Below are 17,056 nucleotides of genomic sequence, written 5' to 3'. Positions count from 1 at the left end.
CAGTAGAGGACAGGCCAAGTTCTTGGGACCTTGCACCTGTGTAGGAGACCTGGAAGAACCACTTGGCTCTTTTCTTTGGATCAGCTCAGCTCTGGAAGGTGAGGGCCGGGGCCATGGGGACCCGCACCAAGCTCCTTAAGCAAGGCGCATGCTAACCGCACAAGCCACCTGACAGAAAGTCCATCTAAGTGCATCTACTGCTCGGCCAGTACAGGGTCCAGTTCAGTCTGTCACTTGCAAGCCCAGCCCACACCCATTCCAGCTCTCTCTGGTGGGTACTACAGCATAGCCCTGCCTAGCCTGTCTTATTCCTGCTCTCATACAAACCGGTGGGTACAATAGCCTAGCCCAGTATGGCCTGCACCTCTTTCTGGTTCTTGTGTGTGCCAGTGTGCTACAGTTTGGCCTAACCCTGCTTGGTCTACCCCCTTGAGCCAATCCACACACCTGCCAACACGCGGAGAAGCCTGGCCCGACCTGGACCACACTCAGCCCTAACTCTCATGCTCACCAGTAGGAGCTACAACCCAGTAGGAGAGTTCTCCAAGTTCCCCTCCTAGGTCCACTTCCAGACCCAGGTTTCACATGTGCCAGCAGGTGCTAGGCCCCTACCTGGCATAGTTCCCCCACTGCCCCTCCCATTCACCCCATCTTGGCCTTTGTGTGTGCTGGTGGATGTTGTGGCCTGGCCCACCCCACACCCAATTCTTGGGTACCTCTGCAGGTGTTGCAGCCTGGACCAGCCTGGCATGCTCCCAACCCTAGTTCCCATGAGTGTCAGTGAGTTCCATGGTTATGTCTAGCTCAGCCTTTCACCACCTCTAGTTCCTGAGCAAACCAGCAGGTGCTGCAGTCCCACAGGGATGAGCCCACAAATCCCTCCACAGAATCTGCCTCCAGACCCAGTTCTTTCGCATTCCAGTTAGTGGCCCACCCCTGCCCTGACACTGGGGGTATGGTGGCCTAGCCCTGCCAGGCAGACCACCAGCCCTGTCTTCTGTGTGCACCAATGGATGGCAGTCAATGCCAACCAGCTCCACTCAGGTCTTCCACGTGGGCAGGTGCACTGATCCGATGCAGGAAGGCCCCCTGGTTTCCCTCCTCCAACTGCCCGGTCTCAGCACCTTCATCTACCTGCAGGTGCAGTAGCCTGGTCAGTGGAAATCCCCCAGAAGTCAGTCCTCACCTGTAAGGTACTCTCTCAGTGGTCCCCACTTCCACATAGCCCCACAACCCCTGTCCGGGGCAATCCATAGTACCACATCTGCGAATGTGTGCAGGTCCCCAGATCTGGTCTTCCAGCAGGGTGGTATGCCCTGCCTGTGTGCCCAGGGCCTTCATGTGCCTCCCAAATCAATAAATCTTTAAGCAATTTTTTTTAGATTGTTGACTTGACCATTACTGGTTGTAAGTTAACCCTCAGTTTATTTCTTTTTTAAGATTTATTTATTTTTATTGGAAAGGTAGATTTAAAGAGAGACGGAGAGACAGGAAAAAGAGGTCTTCTATCTGTTGGTTCACTCCCCAAATGGCCACAATGGCCAAAGCCTATCTGAAGCCAGGAACTTCTTCCAGGACTCCCATGCGGGGGCAGGGTCCCAAGAACTTGGAGCATATTCCTCTGTTTTCCCATGCCACAAGCAGGGAGCTGGATGGGAATTGGAGCAGCCAGGATATGAACTGGCACCTATATGAGATCCCAGCACATGCAAGGCAAGGATTTAGCCACTGAGCCATCGTGCCAGATCCATCCCTTAGTATAAAATAATTCAGGGGCCACTCTGGTGGCACAGCAGTCTAATCCTCTACCTGTGATGCCAGCATCCTGTATGAGCGCTGGTTCTAGTCCTGGCTGCTTCACTTCCCATCCAGCTCCCTGCTGGTGGTCTGGGAGAGCAGCAGAGGGTGGCCCAAGGCCCTGGGACCCTGCACCTTGTGAGAAATCCAGCTCCTGATTTCAAACCAGCCCAGCTCTAATCATTGCAGCTATTTGGCAAGTGAACCAGTGGATGGAAGTTTCTTTGTCATCTCTTCTCTTTGTAACTGCCTTTCAAATAAATATAAATAAACCTTTAAAAAATAATTTAAGGGCTTGGCAGCGTGGCCTAGTGGCTAAGGTCCTTGCCTTGATCCCATATGGCCGCTGGTTCTAATTCCGGCAGCTCCACTTCCTCTCTGTCTCTCCTCCTCTCAGTATATCTGACTTTGTAATAAAAATAAAAATAAATCTTTAAAAAAAATAATTTAAAAATATATATATGAAAATATATAGGAACTGGGCCTCCCAGGAGTTGGCCTAACTTGTAGAGTCCTGGTGGTCGGATTTCCTGCCAACCCTCTGCTGAAGCTGGCCATGACTGAGATCCAGACCCGAGAACCAGAGCTGCGCAAGACAGAAGCCACAGCGCTGCGTGCCTGTGTGCCTGCTCTTTGTCCCTCTCTCCTGCTTAGACCCAGGACTAATATTTACCTTGTACATGGCAAACAGGAAGCAGGGCGGGGAGAGGAGCTAGGCCCGGCCCAGCAGCCCCAGGCAGGAAGAGAGACGGGTGCTGTGGGGAGACCCCCCACCCCAGTGCTGGGGGGGAGGGAGACTCCCAAAGGCCCAGAGGGACCCTGGCCCGGATGCTTCCTGCCAGGCAATCAGTTCCCATGAACACTGCCACCCCAGGGTGCGGCTGAGGCCAGGACCCACAGTGGCTGACCCAACCCCCTAAAGGTCGTGGTGGCGCAAGCACCCAGCTGCTTCACCCACAGAGACACACAGTGATCTGCTAGTGACACACTGCTCATCCCCTCCTAAGGCACATGGAGGTGAAAGCTACCACCCCAGTGTGCTGGGGTTGAACTGCCCCATGGTCCCCAGCTCTGCCATATCTCAGGAAAGAGACAAGGGGGTTGGCGCCATGGCTCAGTAAGTTAATCCACTACTTACAAGTGCCAAAATCCCATATGGGCGCCAATTTGAGTCCTGGCTGTTCCACTTTCCATCCAGCAGCCTGTTCTGGGACTGGGAAAGTAGCAGAGGATGGCCCAAGTCCTTGGGACTTGTGTCCACATGGGGGACCCGGAAGAATCTCCTGTCTCCTGGCTTTACTTCATCGTCGCTCAGGTGTTGCAGACACTTGGGGATGGCAGCGGATGGCAGATCTTCTCCCTGTTTCTCCAGCTCTCTGTAAATCTACCTTTCCAATAAAGATAAATAAATCTTTAAAAAGAGAGAGAGAATGATGAGGTTGTGGCAGGGACAGTGACCTTTACATGGTGACTTCCGCCCAGGCCCAGCCAGACATCTACCCCTGGTCCTGGATAGCAGGGGCGGCCACCAGAGCTGGCCCTGACCTGCCAACCTCTCCCTCCTCCACTGATTTCTTCATGTTGGTTCAACATTAACCCAGAGGGGTCAGGACGGTCACTCAGTCCCAGGAGCGGCCCTGCGATGCGGCACGTCCGAGGCCTGCGGCTAGCTGACTGCCTGGCCCTGGCTACCCTGGCCGGCCTCGTGTGCAGCCAGCATGGTGGGTAAGGGGTAGGATTAGGGCAGGAAGCAGGGGGCTCGGGCATGGGCTGAACAGGGCTGCTACCCTCCCCAAGTGGCAAGGGGGAAGAGCAAGGGGTCACTGCTGGGTATTTACATGGCCTGAGACCGAAGCTGAAGCTGAGGCCGGGCCAGACCCGTCATGACCGGCTGAGCTGAGGTCAAGGGCCCCCGCACACACTCCTGCAGTGTTCCTGGCCCCAGAGCGGGCACTGTCGCTGCTGCAGCGCAACCGTCGTGCCAACAAGGGCTTCCTGGAGGAGCTACGCAAGGGCAACCTGGAGCGGGAGTGCATCGAGGAGCCATGCAGTTATGAGGAGGCCTTCGAGGCCCTGGAGTCGTCCAGCAGCACGGTGAGTGGGCTCTGGCCTCACTGGCACTGAGCAGCGGGAGGGGGCAGCGGTGGCCTGCTGGGCCCTGGCCTGGGGCTGCCCCTGGATTCCTGCAGCTGCCAAACACTGCCCCCATCCCCAACACACACCCGCCCCCTGCTGACCTGGAGAAGGGAAAGAAGAAAGTTGACTAAGACAAAGCCTTTGCTTTTTTCAGGATGCATTCTGGGCCAACTACACAGGTAAACCAGGGAAGGGAGGCCCAGGCCCCCCTTGGGGTGGGGAGGCTGCTGTACCCAGAGAACCTTCTAGTGCATCCGCCTGGTCCAGCCTCCCAGCATTCTGCCATCTGCCTGTCTGTCCACCTGAGCACGTCTGAACGTCCCCAGCTCGTCCCTGATCCCACCCAGGTCCCACAAACCTGTGTCTGGGTCTTTTCCAGTGTGTGAGCCAGTGAGGAAGCCTCGAGAAACTCTCATGGACTGTCTGGAAGGTAAAGGACAGGGCCTTAGAGTCATGGGGTCGGGGGAGGGGGACTGCGAGATGGGAAGCTGGGAGGAAAGTGGTGGTCTGCAGCCTGTGCTGTGGCCCTTCTGCTCCTGAGGAAGAGCAGGTGCGTCTGCTGGGCTGTGTGCCCGGTGGCCAGTAAGAGTGAGGGAACAAGGGAGCAAGTGGATGACAGGTGAATGTTTTTAACGCCTCGTTCTCCTGGTGCCCAAGCTGAGCCTCCACCCATGCTGTCAGCACTCGGACGGGGTCACATTTACCCACCAGCACCGTTAGCTGCTCTCTGTCACCAGAGAATAAACAGGCTGTGTAGTCAGCTGTGCGTAGCCCCTTCCATCCCAAACTTCGTTCTAGTCTTACCTTCCACGGCACCAAACACAAGCCCCGCTGCTCGGACAGTATGTAGGCCAAGAGGTTTCCCCTTTTGGCCCCTGCTGGCATCCAACCTCCCTCTGGACCAGTGGCTGCCTGCTGAACACGTCCCGACCTTCAAGGCCTCGTTCAAATACCTGCTAGGATGACAGTAGGGTTGCTACCTGGAATTCTTTTTATTATTATTATTATTATTATTTTAAGATGTATTTATTTTTATTCAAAAGACAGATTTGCAGGGAGAAGGAGAGTCAGAGAGAGAGAGATCTGTGATCCACTGGTTTACTCCCCAAGTGGCTGTAATAGCCAGAGCTGAGCCAATACAAGGCCAGGAGCTCCTTCCGGGTCTCCCACGTCGGTGTAGGGTCCCAAGACTTTGAGCCTTCCTTGACTGCTTTTCCAGTCCACAATCAGGGAGCTGGATGAGAAGTGGAGCAGCTGGGACATGAACCTATATGCATATGGGATGCTGGCATTTGAAGGTGTCAGGTGCTGGGCATTGGAAATAACTCAGGGTCCCTCATAGGAGGCAGATACAAACACCCAGGTGATTCCTAGAGAGGGTCTAGGCATTCAGGGGACACAGGAGGAGGCGCAGCTGGCAGGCAGATAGGAGCAGGGACAGCTCAGCACAAGTTTCTTCGGTCTCATGGGCTGTCCTGGTGAGTAAACCCCAAACTGAGCATGCACCAAGGCCTCGGTGGCAGGAAGTGCTAAGCTACCAGGGCCAGGCTGAGCAGAACCAGGTGGTGAGGATTGTGTTCACTTGAAGGGGGCTCTGTGAGGACAGGGCCAGGGCTATGTGTCCCATATTCGGCATGGTGATTGCCATGTGGTGGCATTCAGTGACTTGGGAGACCACCACCGAGTGACCCCTGCAGAATTGGTAGAACAAAAGCAGGAGGTGCATTGGCTGGGGGCAACGGGGTTGGGGGACAGGGAACCTGAGCCTGGACACGCATGCGGGCTGGGGTTCCCACAGGTCGCTGCTCCCAGGGCCTGGGAATAAACTACCGGGGAAAAGTGAGCATCACCCAGTCAGGCATCGAGTGCCAGCTGTGGAGAAGTCGCTACCCGCACAACCCCGAGTGAGTACACAGTGGGGCTCGGGCCAAGGGTGGGAGCCAGGCCACGGCAGGGGTGGGGGCACACCCAGCCTTCCACTGAGCCGATGCCTCTTTCAGAATCAACTCCACCACCCACCCTGAGGCCGACTTGCAGGAGAACTTCTGCCGCAACCCCGATGGCAGTGGCACGGGCCCCTGGTGCTACACCACAGACCCCACCTTGCGAAGGGAGACGTGCAATGTCCCTATCTGTGGTGAGTGTGTGTGGGTGGGGTAGACCATGGCCAAGACCACCCCTGCCATGCCTGGAGCCCTGGGTCTAGAAACCGGCTGCCCACCAAGGGACATGGAATATGTGCGCTGGAGAGTGGCCCCCAGCTCCTCCTGCAGCCAGACCTGGGAAGCCGCCCCCCAGCGTTCAGCCACTCACCCTGCCCTGTGCAGTCTCGGACACTTCCTCCTGATTTTTATGAAGTCTTCTGTGTTCCTGCTCGAGTGGAGGGTGAAAGCACAGTGCTTTCAGAAATACATGATTTGCATTTTAAAAAAAGGTTTATTTATTCGAAAGGGTTCCAGAGAGAGCATCTTCCATCTGCTAGTTCACTTCTCAGATCTCCACCATGGCTGGAGCTGGGTCAGGCCGCAGCCAGGAGCCTACAACTCTGTCTGGGTTTCCTTCATGGGTAGCAGGGCCAACTACTTGAGCCATCCTCTGCTGCTTTCCCAGGCGTATTAGCAGGGAGCTGGATTGCAAGTGGAACAGCCAGGACTCGAACCAGCACAGATATGGGATGCTGGGGTTGCAGGAGGCTTACCCCCTGCTGTAACTAGGTTTAGAACTGGGCAGGGCAGTCCTTCCCACCTTTCAGGAACCAGAGTCTTGTGGTTGAGGCCAAGGTGAAGGGCATTCTGTAAGGCAAAGGATACAGGTGTAGGTAGGGAAGAGTGTTGCAGTGACTCCACCCATTGGGCGGGGCCCAGCTGCACCTGCCCCTAAGGGGCACCTGAAGTCGATTCCTGGCTTGCACCTAGGAAAGTAGGGTCTTTCTAGGACCTCCGGCAGTCCCTCACTTGGTGTGGACCCGCGTGCTTCCTCCCCACGCAGGCAAGGGGCAAGTCCCCACGCAGCTGACCCCGCGAGTTGGACAGCCCAAGGTAACGTGGTCTTCTCCGAAAGACTGTGTCCCTGAGCGCGGCCAGCTGTATGAGGGGCACCTGGCTGTCACCAAACAAGGATCGCCTTGCTTGGCCTGGAGCAGCCCACAGGCCCAGGCCCTGAGCAAACACAAGGCCTTCAGCCCGCAAGTGCGGCTGCTGCAGAACTACTGCCGCAACCCGGACGGCGACGAGGAGGGCGCCTGGTGCTACGTGGCGGGGAGGCCCGACGACTTTGAGTACTGCGACCTCCACTACTGCGGTGAGAAGGGTCGGCAGGGGCAGCACCACAGGGCGCCCTATTTCCGGATGAGTAAATTGAGCCCCTCCTCCAAACTCCTGGGTTGCGCGGGAGCCCTTGCGCCTACGCACCTGACTTTGGGCACCTCCGTGGCCCAGAGTGGGGAACGGGGGCAGCCTGGGGGTGGTAGACCAGCCGCGGGGTGGTTCCTGGGTCTCCACAGAGGAGAACGTGGAAGAAGAGGAGATTGGGCCAGAGGGGGGCCCAGAGGAGGTCATTGAGGGCCGCACCACCGAGCAGGAGTTCCAGACCTTTTTCGACCAGAAGACCTTTGGCGAGGGGGAAGCAGGTGAGACGTGGGCATGCCTGGGGTGAAAGGGGGTTGGTGGGCAGGGGACTGGTGGCCAGGACTGGCCAGTTACAGCCCGCCTTGCTCCGCAGACTGTGGGCTGAGGCCACTGTTCGAGAAGAAGTCGGTGAAGGACGCAACGGAGGATGAACTCTTCGAGTCCTACATCGATGGGCGCATTGTCAAGGGTCAGGACGCAGAGAAAGGCAGCGCGCCCTGGTGAGTCCTATTCCCTGCCCCCACCTTCCGCTTGGCTGTGCCCACGCAGAGCCCTTGGAAGCCGCTCATGCCCCCAGAGGCGCAGGCCTTCCTTCCCAGATCAATGACTGAGCATCCATTAGCATTAGCAACTTCCGGAACCCTGGCCAAGAGACCCAGTGCTTCTGAGCTGACAACACCCACCCCGGCCATGCTGCTTCAACTGTGGATCCTAGCCTGGATGAGGAGAGGGAAGAGGGTGTAGCCTGGCACCACGTGGAGGCATCAGATCCCCACGGGGAGCTTGGGCAAGCTGGGAGCTGGGCCCAGGAGGCGGCTCTGTCCAGATTTGTTAATTCATGTGAAAGGCAGAGTTTTCTCACCTTCGGACTCAATCCTCAAATGGCCACCAGGCTGGGCCGGAGCCTGGAGCTGCACATGCAGGTTCTCCCAGGCGGGAGTCCTTGGGCACTCCTCCGCGCTGCCTTCCCAGGCACGATGGCAAGGAGCTGGGTCAGAAATGGAGCAGCTAGGATTTGAACTGGCACCCATATGGGCTACCAGCATCTGGTGTCGTAAACGATAACTTAACCCATTGTGGCTAGTTCTTTCTTTTTAAAGATTTATTTATTTTTATTGGAAAGACAGATTTTACAGAGAGAGAGAGATCTTCCATCTTTTGACTTACTCCTCAAATGGCCGCATCTGCAGCCAGGAGCCAGGAACTTCTTCCAGGTCTCCCACATGGGTGCAGGGTCCCACGGCTTTGGGCCATCCACCACTGCTTTCCCAGGCACAAGCAGGATGCTTGAAGGGAAATGGAGCAGCTGGGACACAAACCAGTGCCCTTATGGGATCCTGGCACTTGGAGGCGGAGGATTAGTCAATTGAGCCATCGTACCAGCCCCTCCAGCTTCACTTTCAGGGTTGATAGGATGTGAGACCCCAAACCCTCATGCCTTCTGTCCCTCTCCCAGGCAGGTGATGATTTTCCGGAAGAGCCCCCAGGAGCTGCTGTGCGGGGCCAGCCTCATCAGTGACCGCTGGGTCCTCACTGCTGCGCACTGCCTCCTGTACCCACCCTGGGACAAAAACTTCACCATCAATGACATTCTGGTGCGCATTGGCAAGCACAACCGCAACAGGTACAGTGGGTGTGGAGTCCGCCAGGCAGGGGCGCTGGGGATAGGACGTCGTGTTACGTGGCATGGCATCCCAGTGGTCTCTGCTGGAAGGCCTCTGTCCATGTCCTGACCGAGGCTTGGAGCCAGGGGCCAGAGAAAGAAACCCTAGTCTGCCGGCACCTGTGCTCCTGACACCAGGGCAGGACCAGGGTGGGGCGGGGTGGGGGTGAGAGAAGGAGGGGGTCTCTGAGACCGGATGCTGCTTGGCTTCAGCCTGGGAGGAAGCCGCAGGGGCTGCCAAGGCGAGAAAACAGACCTGGATCCTGCCCCTAGACCCTTCCTCGGGGAGTTGCTGGGCTCACTGCCTTCGCACCCCATCTCCTACTCTGCCCAGCTATGAGCGCAGCGTGGAGAAGATCTCCACGCTGGAGAGGATCATCATCCACCCCGGCTACAACTGGCGGGTGAACCTGGACCGCGACATCGCCCTGCTGAAGCTCAAGAAGCCGGTGGCCTTCAGTGACTACATCCACCCCGTGTGCCTGCCTGACAAGAGGGTTGTCAACAGGTGAGCCCCATGTGGGCGCCAGAAACCCCTCCTCTCTCCCCTCCTCCCTCCCTTCCCCTTCATTTTCCCTTCCTCCCCTCTCCTCTCCTCTTCCCTCCTCTTCCTCTCCGCACCTCTTCCTATCTCCTTGCCTCTCCCCTCCTCTCTCCCGTCTCCTTCCCTCTCCCTCCTCACCCCTCCTTGCCTCTTCCCTTTCCTCTCCTCACCTCTTACCCTCCCCTTCCCTCTCCGCTCTCTCACTTCTCTCTGGCCTCCGTTTCTTGGGAGTCTACTCCTGTGGTTCTTTTGGACGTGGGCCCCCTCAGCAGTGGCCCTGGCCTGGGAGGCCCCTGAAGGGGCTTGGTCTGAGAGGGCCCATCTCCTGGCTTCCTCCCCCATAGATTGTTCCAAGCTGGATACAAAGGACGGGTGACCGGCTGGGGCAACCTGAAGGAGACGTGGACGGTGACCATGAACGAGGTGCAGCCCAACGTGCTGCAGACAGTGAACCTGCCCTTGGTGGAGGGGCCTGTGTGCAAAGCGTCCACCCGGATCCGCATCACCGACAACATGTTCTGTGCTGGCAAGTGTGCAGTGGGGGCGGGGTGGTGGCTGGACATGTTGGGCACAAGCCTGGGGTCAGGTCCTGGTCACTGCTGCCCATGAGCCAGACCCCCTCTAGAGGGGGAGGGGAAGGCAGTAAGCCTAAGATTATGGGAGGCTCAGTTGCAGGCTGGGTTGGCAGCCAGAGGCCGTGGATGTGGGTGAGCCATCCATTCATTCATTCATTGGATCATTCAGTGCTATCAGGTGCATCCTGGCAACAGCCATGTGATATCCATTGTCTGCTTGGCGAGAGGAACTCCGACCAGGACATGTCCTATGGTCCTATGGTGTCTCCCAGGCACCTCGCTGTACACTTTTCTGCCTTTTTCCTTTGCCATTCACAAGTGGGAAAAGACTTTTTATTTATTGAAAAAGCAGAGAGACACAGAGAGAGACAGCTCTTTCCCGTGCTGATTCACTCACTCTCCAGTGCCCTGCGTTGTGAAGGCTGGGCAACCTGGAGCTGGGAGGCTGGAACTTCATTCAGGGCTGCCCCAGGGTGGCAGGGACCCTGCTCCCTGGGCCATCACCTGCTGCCTCCTGGGGTGCGTAGAAGCAGGAAGCTGGACTTGGGAGTGGAGCCAGGCCTTGGAGCACAGGCATTCTGATGTGATGAGGGTTCCAAGCCACTACACGAAATGCCTCTGCCTACGCTGGCATTTTATATTCTATTTCTCATCAAATTGTTCTGCCAGCTCTGGTGGCTGCCAAATGGAGATTTTTTTTTCAAATTTTGCCATTTTTCTTACACTTATGAGTATGTATATTGCTAAAGAACTTTCTTAGGTGGACTTCATTCCAAGGGTTACAGTTTTCTGCTGAGGCTCACACTGCCCCACGTGTGGCCAATAGCGCCCTCAGCAGGCAGGCCTGTGTGACATTTACATGAATCTACCGGTTTTCTTTCTTCTCTTCCTGCCATTTCTCTGGGGAATCCTTAGGCACCAAGATCCGGGGACTAGGGGTGCATGTTGTGACTTCAGTGTCATTGCTTGCAGGCCCCTCAGTGCACAGAATAGAAACACACGGATGAGGCGTGCCCAGACTCCTCCTTTTCCCCAGCTCTTGCATTTTCTCATCTTGCTTCCTCCCCATCCATCCACTCACCCACCCACGTATCCTGTCTGTCCAGCCATCATCTACCTGCCACATCCACCTTTTTATCTATTTACTGTTTGTCTTTTATCCACCCATCACACCAATCTGGCATATCCACTAATCATATCTATCCATCCATTCATCATCTATTCTATCAATCACCTATCATCCATTCACCCACCTACCAACCTATCCATCATCAATCTGTCATGTTCTCTTAACTACTGTCAATCATCCATCCATCCACTCACTGACCTTTCTATCCATCACTGACTTTTCATACATACGTATTCACTGCTTCTAAAACTCAGATTGAAACTTCTAATGCTAAATCAATACCACAAGAGTACTTTTAACTTCTTCCTTTCATGTTATCAGAGAGAAACGTGATTCCCATTATGTTTACTTATTTGATGAATCCTAGGGTAGTTTCAGGATCCCTGATAGATCTCATTGTAGGAAACTGCCCGACCCCTTAGCGTTCAGTATAATTCCAGTTTCTTTTGTCTTAGCCTGAGAGCATGCAGTCTAAATGCTGTATGTGGGCTCCTTCTTCATCCCTCCTCTTGTGTTATTCATTCCCAATACCACTGGCCTCATTTGTGTCTAATTGCATTGTTTTGTGCATTCCTCTGAAAATATCTGCTCATTTTTTGGAGTATGTAAAAAAACATTAGCCGAGTCCTAAAGGCAGAGCAGTGCCAGGAGCCGGTGAGCACTCTGGGCAGACAGCTCCCCAGCCCCTTCCCCTGCGGGCTCATTCGTGTCTGCCTCATTCTTCCTGCCTTCTGCAGAGACCAGCATATGGAATTACTTCTTTTCCCTACTTCTCTACCCACAGAGCAGCGTTACTACAGAGCAGCATAGATGTTCTTTTGTATCTTGCTTTTTTACCTACTTCAGCGCAGCCTGGAAATGTACTTCTCTGATGTGGATGTTACTCAACCACTTTCGCATGTATAGGCATTTAGATGGTTCCCATTTTTTTTGCAACAACAAACAGTGCTGCCGTGAGCAGCCTTCTCGTTTCGATCTCTGTGCTGTTGAGGGTGTGTCTGTCAGTAGACCCTGGGACGGTGTCGTCTTGAACGACGTTTGTGCAGGGACAGGTATTTGGCCGGTCACTCAGGTGCTACTTCAGATATTCGCATCCTACATCCCAGCTTATTTTGGTGCAAACCATTGTTTGCCCACTTCACGTATTTTTGAAACCCAAGCGTAGTTGTTTTCATGCCTCACATTTTTCTCATAAATTTAAAAAAAATCTTTATTTGGGAAGCAACGCGTTCAGTGGCTGACAACAGTCAGGGCTAGGCAAGACTGCAACCCAAGCCTGGAGTTCTAGCTGTCACCCGTGTCGGGGGCAGCGACCCGCATCCTTGACCAGCAGTAGCTGCCGCCCGGGTGCCCTGGCAGGAGGCTGGCTCAGAGGCGAGGAGCCAGCACTTGAACCTCATACTCAGATAGGAGATGTGGGTGTTCCGAGTGGTATAACTGCTGAGCCAAAAGCTTGTCCCAAACTCTTGTTTTCATTTTTCAGTTTTTGAGTACCCTAGGGTGTCATTTTGTGAGGCATTTCCGGATTTCTTCCTCTAAGAGCTGTATCAATGGCCACTTCCATCTGCAGAGTGTGGCATGCCTGTTCCCCTCCAACCTTACCTGAGGAGAGGACTGCTTCCTCTTACCAGCTTAAGAGGCAGGATATAGCATCTCTGTGTTCCGTATGCTTAAAGATCTTTTTACATATAATTCTTTTTTTTTTTTCAGTTTATAAAGTGAGATTTATTTAAGAGTGAAAGAGAAGCCTTCTGCCATAGTGACAGGAGAGGGCTATTCTTGTGAAACGTTTTTATGCCCATTTTTGTCTGTTTCCCATCAGTTTTAGGGGTTTCACATTGATTAGGCATTTATTATAACATACATTTCTCCTAGTTTGTGTCTTTTTAAAGCTTATGTATGATTTTATTTTTTAATTTTAGTTTTTACTAGAGTCGGAGAGTCCCAGAGAAGGGGTAAGAGTGTGTTCCCGTCTGCTATAGTCGGGGGGCAGGTGCCAGAAGCTGAGGTTCCAGTACTGGCCTTGCCCGCAGATAGCAGGAGCTCTGTTAACTACTTATGCCGTCACCACTGCCTCCCCACAGGGGCAGGGAGCTGGTGGTGTTCTGGCATGGTGGACATCCCATATGGGTGACGGTTCAAGTCTGGCTGCCCCACTTCTGATCCAGTTCCCTGATAAACAACTGGAAAGGCAGCAGAGAATGGCCCTAGTGCTGGGACCCACTGCCTTGCACATGGCAGGCTAGATGGGGTTCCAGGTCTAGGACTGGTTTTGACCTGGCCCAACTCCAGTCATTGTGGATATCTGGGAAGTGAATCAGCAGATGGAAGATCTTTGTCTCTTCCTCTCACTGTGCCTTTCAAACAAGTATTTTTTAAAATTACAGAGACTTTGGCATATGTTGAACACCTAGTAGGGTCACTCTTGCAGTTGTGTGTTTGCAGTGTTTTCTAGGCAATTTTTACATTTTGCCTTTGTGAGTTTTTATATTAATTTGTCTAGATACAGGCTTTTTGGTATTTGTCACGTGTTTAAAAGTATTATTTGAAACAGAGGGAAAGGCAGAGAGCGAGCTTCTATCGGTTGGTTTATTCCCCACATGGGTGCTGAGCCAGGCTGAAGCCAGGCACTTCATCCAGTGTCCCGCATGAGTGCAGGAATTCAAGCACTTGGGCCATCTTGTGCTGCTTCTCCCAGGCACATTAGTTTGTGCGCTGGATTGGAAGTAGAGCAGCCAGGACACAAGCTGGCACTCGTGGGATGCTGGTGTCACAGGAGGTAGTTTAACCTGTGATGGGAGGTGGATTGGAAGTGGAGTAGCAGGGACTTGAACTGGCGCCCATATGGGACGCTGGAGCTGTAGGCAGCAGCCTCATGTGCTGCTCCACAGTGCTGGCCCCCTACAAGCTGTACTCTTTCATCCATGAGCTATTAAATAGTTTATCTTAAAGACTTCTTTATTTGAAAGGCAGAGTCATACAGATGGGGGGAGAACTCTTCCAGCTGCTGGCTCACGCCCAGACAGCTGCGACAGCCAGGGTTGGGCCAGACCTAAGCCAGGGCTTTCCTCTAGGCCTGGGGTCCCAGGCACTTGGGCCATCTTGCAATGCCTTTCCAGGCATAGTATCAGGGAGCTGGATTGGGATTCGAACCTGGTGCTTACATGGGGTGCCAGCGTTGCCAGGTGGCCACTTGAATTCCAGGCTTTAAGAATCTTTAGATTTCGATTTTGCTAATAATTTGAAGTTTTGATTCATTATGACAGCAGCGTCATTTCTGTTTCATGGAACCAATATTTCTTTTGTGTGTGCTGCTTGCTCAGTTCCTCTAAATGTTGCAAGTGTGTTTAAAAATGCTGTCTTCTATTATCGGTATGTGAGATTTGATAACAATCAGCATACCCCAAATTTTTGGTTTTTTTTTTCAAGATATATTTAGTTTTATTCGAAAGTCAGATATACAGAAAGGAGGAAAGACAGAAAGATATTTCATCTGATGATTCACTCCCAAAGTGACTGCAACGACCGGAGCTGCGCTGATCCAAAGCCAGGATCCAGGAACTTCTTCCAGGCCTCCAACACGGGTGCAGGGTCCCAAGGCTTTGGGCCGTCCTCGACTGCTTTCCCAGGCCACAAGCAGGGAGCTGGATGGGAAGCAGGACTGCTGGGATTAGAACTGGCGCCATATGGGATCCCACTGCTTTCAAGGCGAGGACTTTAGCTGCTAGGCCATGGCGCCCGGCCCCTAAAGATTTATTTTTAATTGGAAAGGCAGATTTACAGAGAGAAGGAGAGATAGAAAGATTCCCCCATCCATTGGGTCACTCTTCAAGTGGCCACAATAGCCAGAGCTTAGCTAATCTGAAGCCAGGAGTCAGGAGCTTCTTCTGGATCTCATATGCAGTGCAGGGTCCCAAGGCTTTGGGCCATCTACCACTGCTTTATCAAGCCACAAGTAGGGAGCTGGAGTAGAGCAACCAGGACATGAACTGGTGCTCATATGGGATCCCAGCAAGTTCAAGGCAAGGATTTTAGCTCTTACGCTATTGCGCTGGGCCCTGTTTGACTCATTTATTATTAATGGCTGAATTTCTGATTCAAGTGTTTTTTTTTTTTTTTTTACACACCTATGTTTTCTTGAGTTTTTTTGTGGTTATCTATCAGGAACTTTTTTTTTTTTTTTAAAGATTTTATTCATTTTTATTACAGCCAGATATACACAGAGGAGGAGAGACAGAGAGGAAGATCTTCCGTCCGATGTTTCACTCCCCAAGTGAGCCGCAACGGGCCGATGCGCGCCGATCCGAAGCCGGGAACCTGGAACCTCTTCCGGGTCTCCCACGAGGGTGCAGGGTCCCAATGCATTGGGCCGTCCTCGACTGCTTTCCCAGGCCACAAGCAGGGAGGCTGGATGGGAAGTGGAGCTGCCGGGATTAGAACCGGCGCCCATATGGGATCCCGGGGCGTTCAAGGCGAGGACTTTAGCCGCTAGGCCACGCCGCCGGGCCCTCAGGAACATTTTGTTAGCTTTGAGGAGTCGTTCCACCTGCTGAGTGGAGACTGGGTTGTAGGCTGGCTGCCAGGGGTACTAGGGGTCTTGTGGTTCAGGAAGCTTGTGTGGGAAGCAGCCAGCAGCAGAAGTGGGAACAGCTAAAGGACTGGATGTGAGGGCAGAGTTAAGGGCGACTAGAAAGAACCAAGTAGATACTCACCTCCTGTTTCGTAAAACAGAAAAACTCAGTTATTTTGAAAGATAGACAAACAGGTCTCCCGTCTGCTAGTTTCCTCCTCAAATGCCTCATGACAAGGTCAGGCCAAAGCCAGAAGCTGGAGCTTAACCCAGGTCTCTCAGGTGACTGGGCAGTGAGCTGGCTGCTACCTGGGCCACACACCTCCTTGTGCGGCATGGGTTGGCAGGAAGGGCTGCGGCAGGTCCCCAAGGTGGGGCATCGGCTGCCTGCCCGGCTGCTGCAGTAGAAGCATGCTCTCTCTCAAGGTTACAAGCCTGAGGAGGAGACCCGAGGGGACGCCTGTGAAGGTGACAGCGGGGGACCCTTTGTCATGAAGGTAAAGTTGCCTCAAGAACCTGGGTAGTGCTGTGGGTTGAGAGGGAAGTTGCCTGGCAGGGTAACATTCGAACTTGCCCCTGTTGAGACCTTCTCTCTCCTTTTCAGAGCCCCTATAACAATCGCTGGTATCAAATGGGCATCGTCTCCTGGGGGGAAGGGTGTGACCGGGATGGCAAATATGGCTTCTACACTCACGTCTTCCGCCTGAAGAAGTGGATCCGCAAGATGGTGGATCGCTATGGTTAGGGGACCATGCCAGGCCCTCCCTGCAGAAACTGGTCCGGTCAAAGAACTGCTATTGTGGCTGGTGTCTAAAGCTATGATTCCCAATAAAAGTGACTGTCAACAAGGCCCCGTGCCGCCGGTGCTGTCCTAGGCTACTGGATAGGAGGAACACCACTTGCTGGGCACCCCCGCGTCCAGGACAGAGCCCGGGGAGAGGCAGTTGGAGTGGTAGAAATGTCTTCAGGTCGGCCTTGGATGCGTCCTCCCACATAATCCTCACCGAGGCCTGGTTCTGGCCTCAAGAGGTCCTGGAGTCAACTGAGGCCTGCAGTTGTACGGATAGCTTTGGGGAACAGGTCTGGATCCCCTGAGGCTGCAAAGGGCTTGTCACCCAGGGCACTCTCGGGGTGGGTCTCTGTGGTCTTCTTCCCACCATGCAGATGCTGGCACATTGATGGGTACTGGGCTCAGTCCCACTGTGCCCTCAACTCAATAGTACTGACAGTTTGCAGTGGTCTGGGGCACAACAACCCACTGCCTGGGCCCGTCTGTCCTGGCTGGTGTGAGCAAA

At 54.0% G+C, this 17,056-nt stretch overlaps 1 protein-coding gene across 1 annotated transcript; it reads left to right on the top strand.

Annotated features, from left to right (window-relative positions):
- The first annotated feature begins 3,439 nt into the window (after nucleotides 1-3,439).
- On the top strand, nucleotides 3,440-16,906 carry F2 (coagulation factor II, thrombin). Its single transcript, XM_004585350.3, has 14 exons — nucleotides 3,440-3,518; nucleotides 3,728-3,891; nucleotides 4,088-4,112; nucleotides 4,313-4,363; nucleotides 5,732-5,837; nucleotides 5,934-6,070; nucleotides 6,922-7,233; nucleotides 7,436-7,561; nucleotides 7,654-7,780; nucleotides 8,737-8,904; nucleotides 9,278-9,451; nucleotides 9,832-10,013; nucleotides 16,188-16,258; nucleotides 16,366-16,906. The coding sequence occupies exons 1-14, from the start codon at nucleotides 3,440-3,442 to the stop codon at nucleotides 16,504-16,506; spliced, it is 1,863 nt and encodes a 620-aa protein (XP_004585407.2). The 3' UTR covers nucleotides 16,507-16,906.
- Nucleotides 16,907-17,056: the final 150 nt, after the last annotated feature.

The sequence above is a fragment of the Ochotona princeps genome, chromosome 4 (genome assembly GCF_030435755.1).
Source record: "Ochotona princeps isolate mOchPri1 chromosome 4, mOchPri1.hap1, whole genome shotgun sequence".
Classification (NCBI taxonomy): Eukaryota; Metazoa; Chordata; class Mammalia; order Lagomorpha; family Ochotonidae; genus Ochotona; species Ochotona princeps.
Note: the sequence above shows the minus strand (reverse complement) of the source record. Positions and strands in the feature narration are given on the sequence as shown.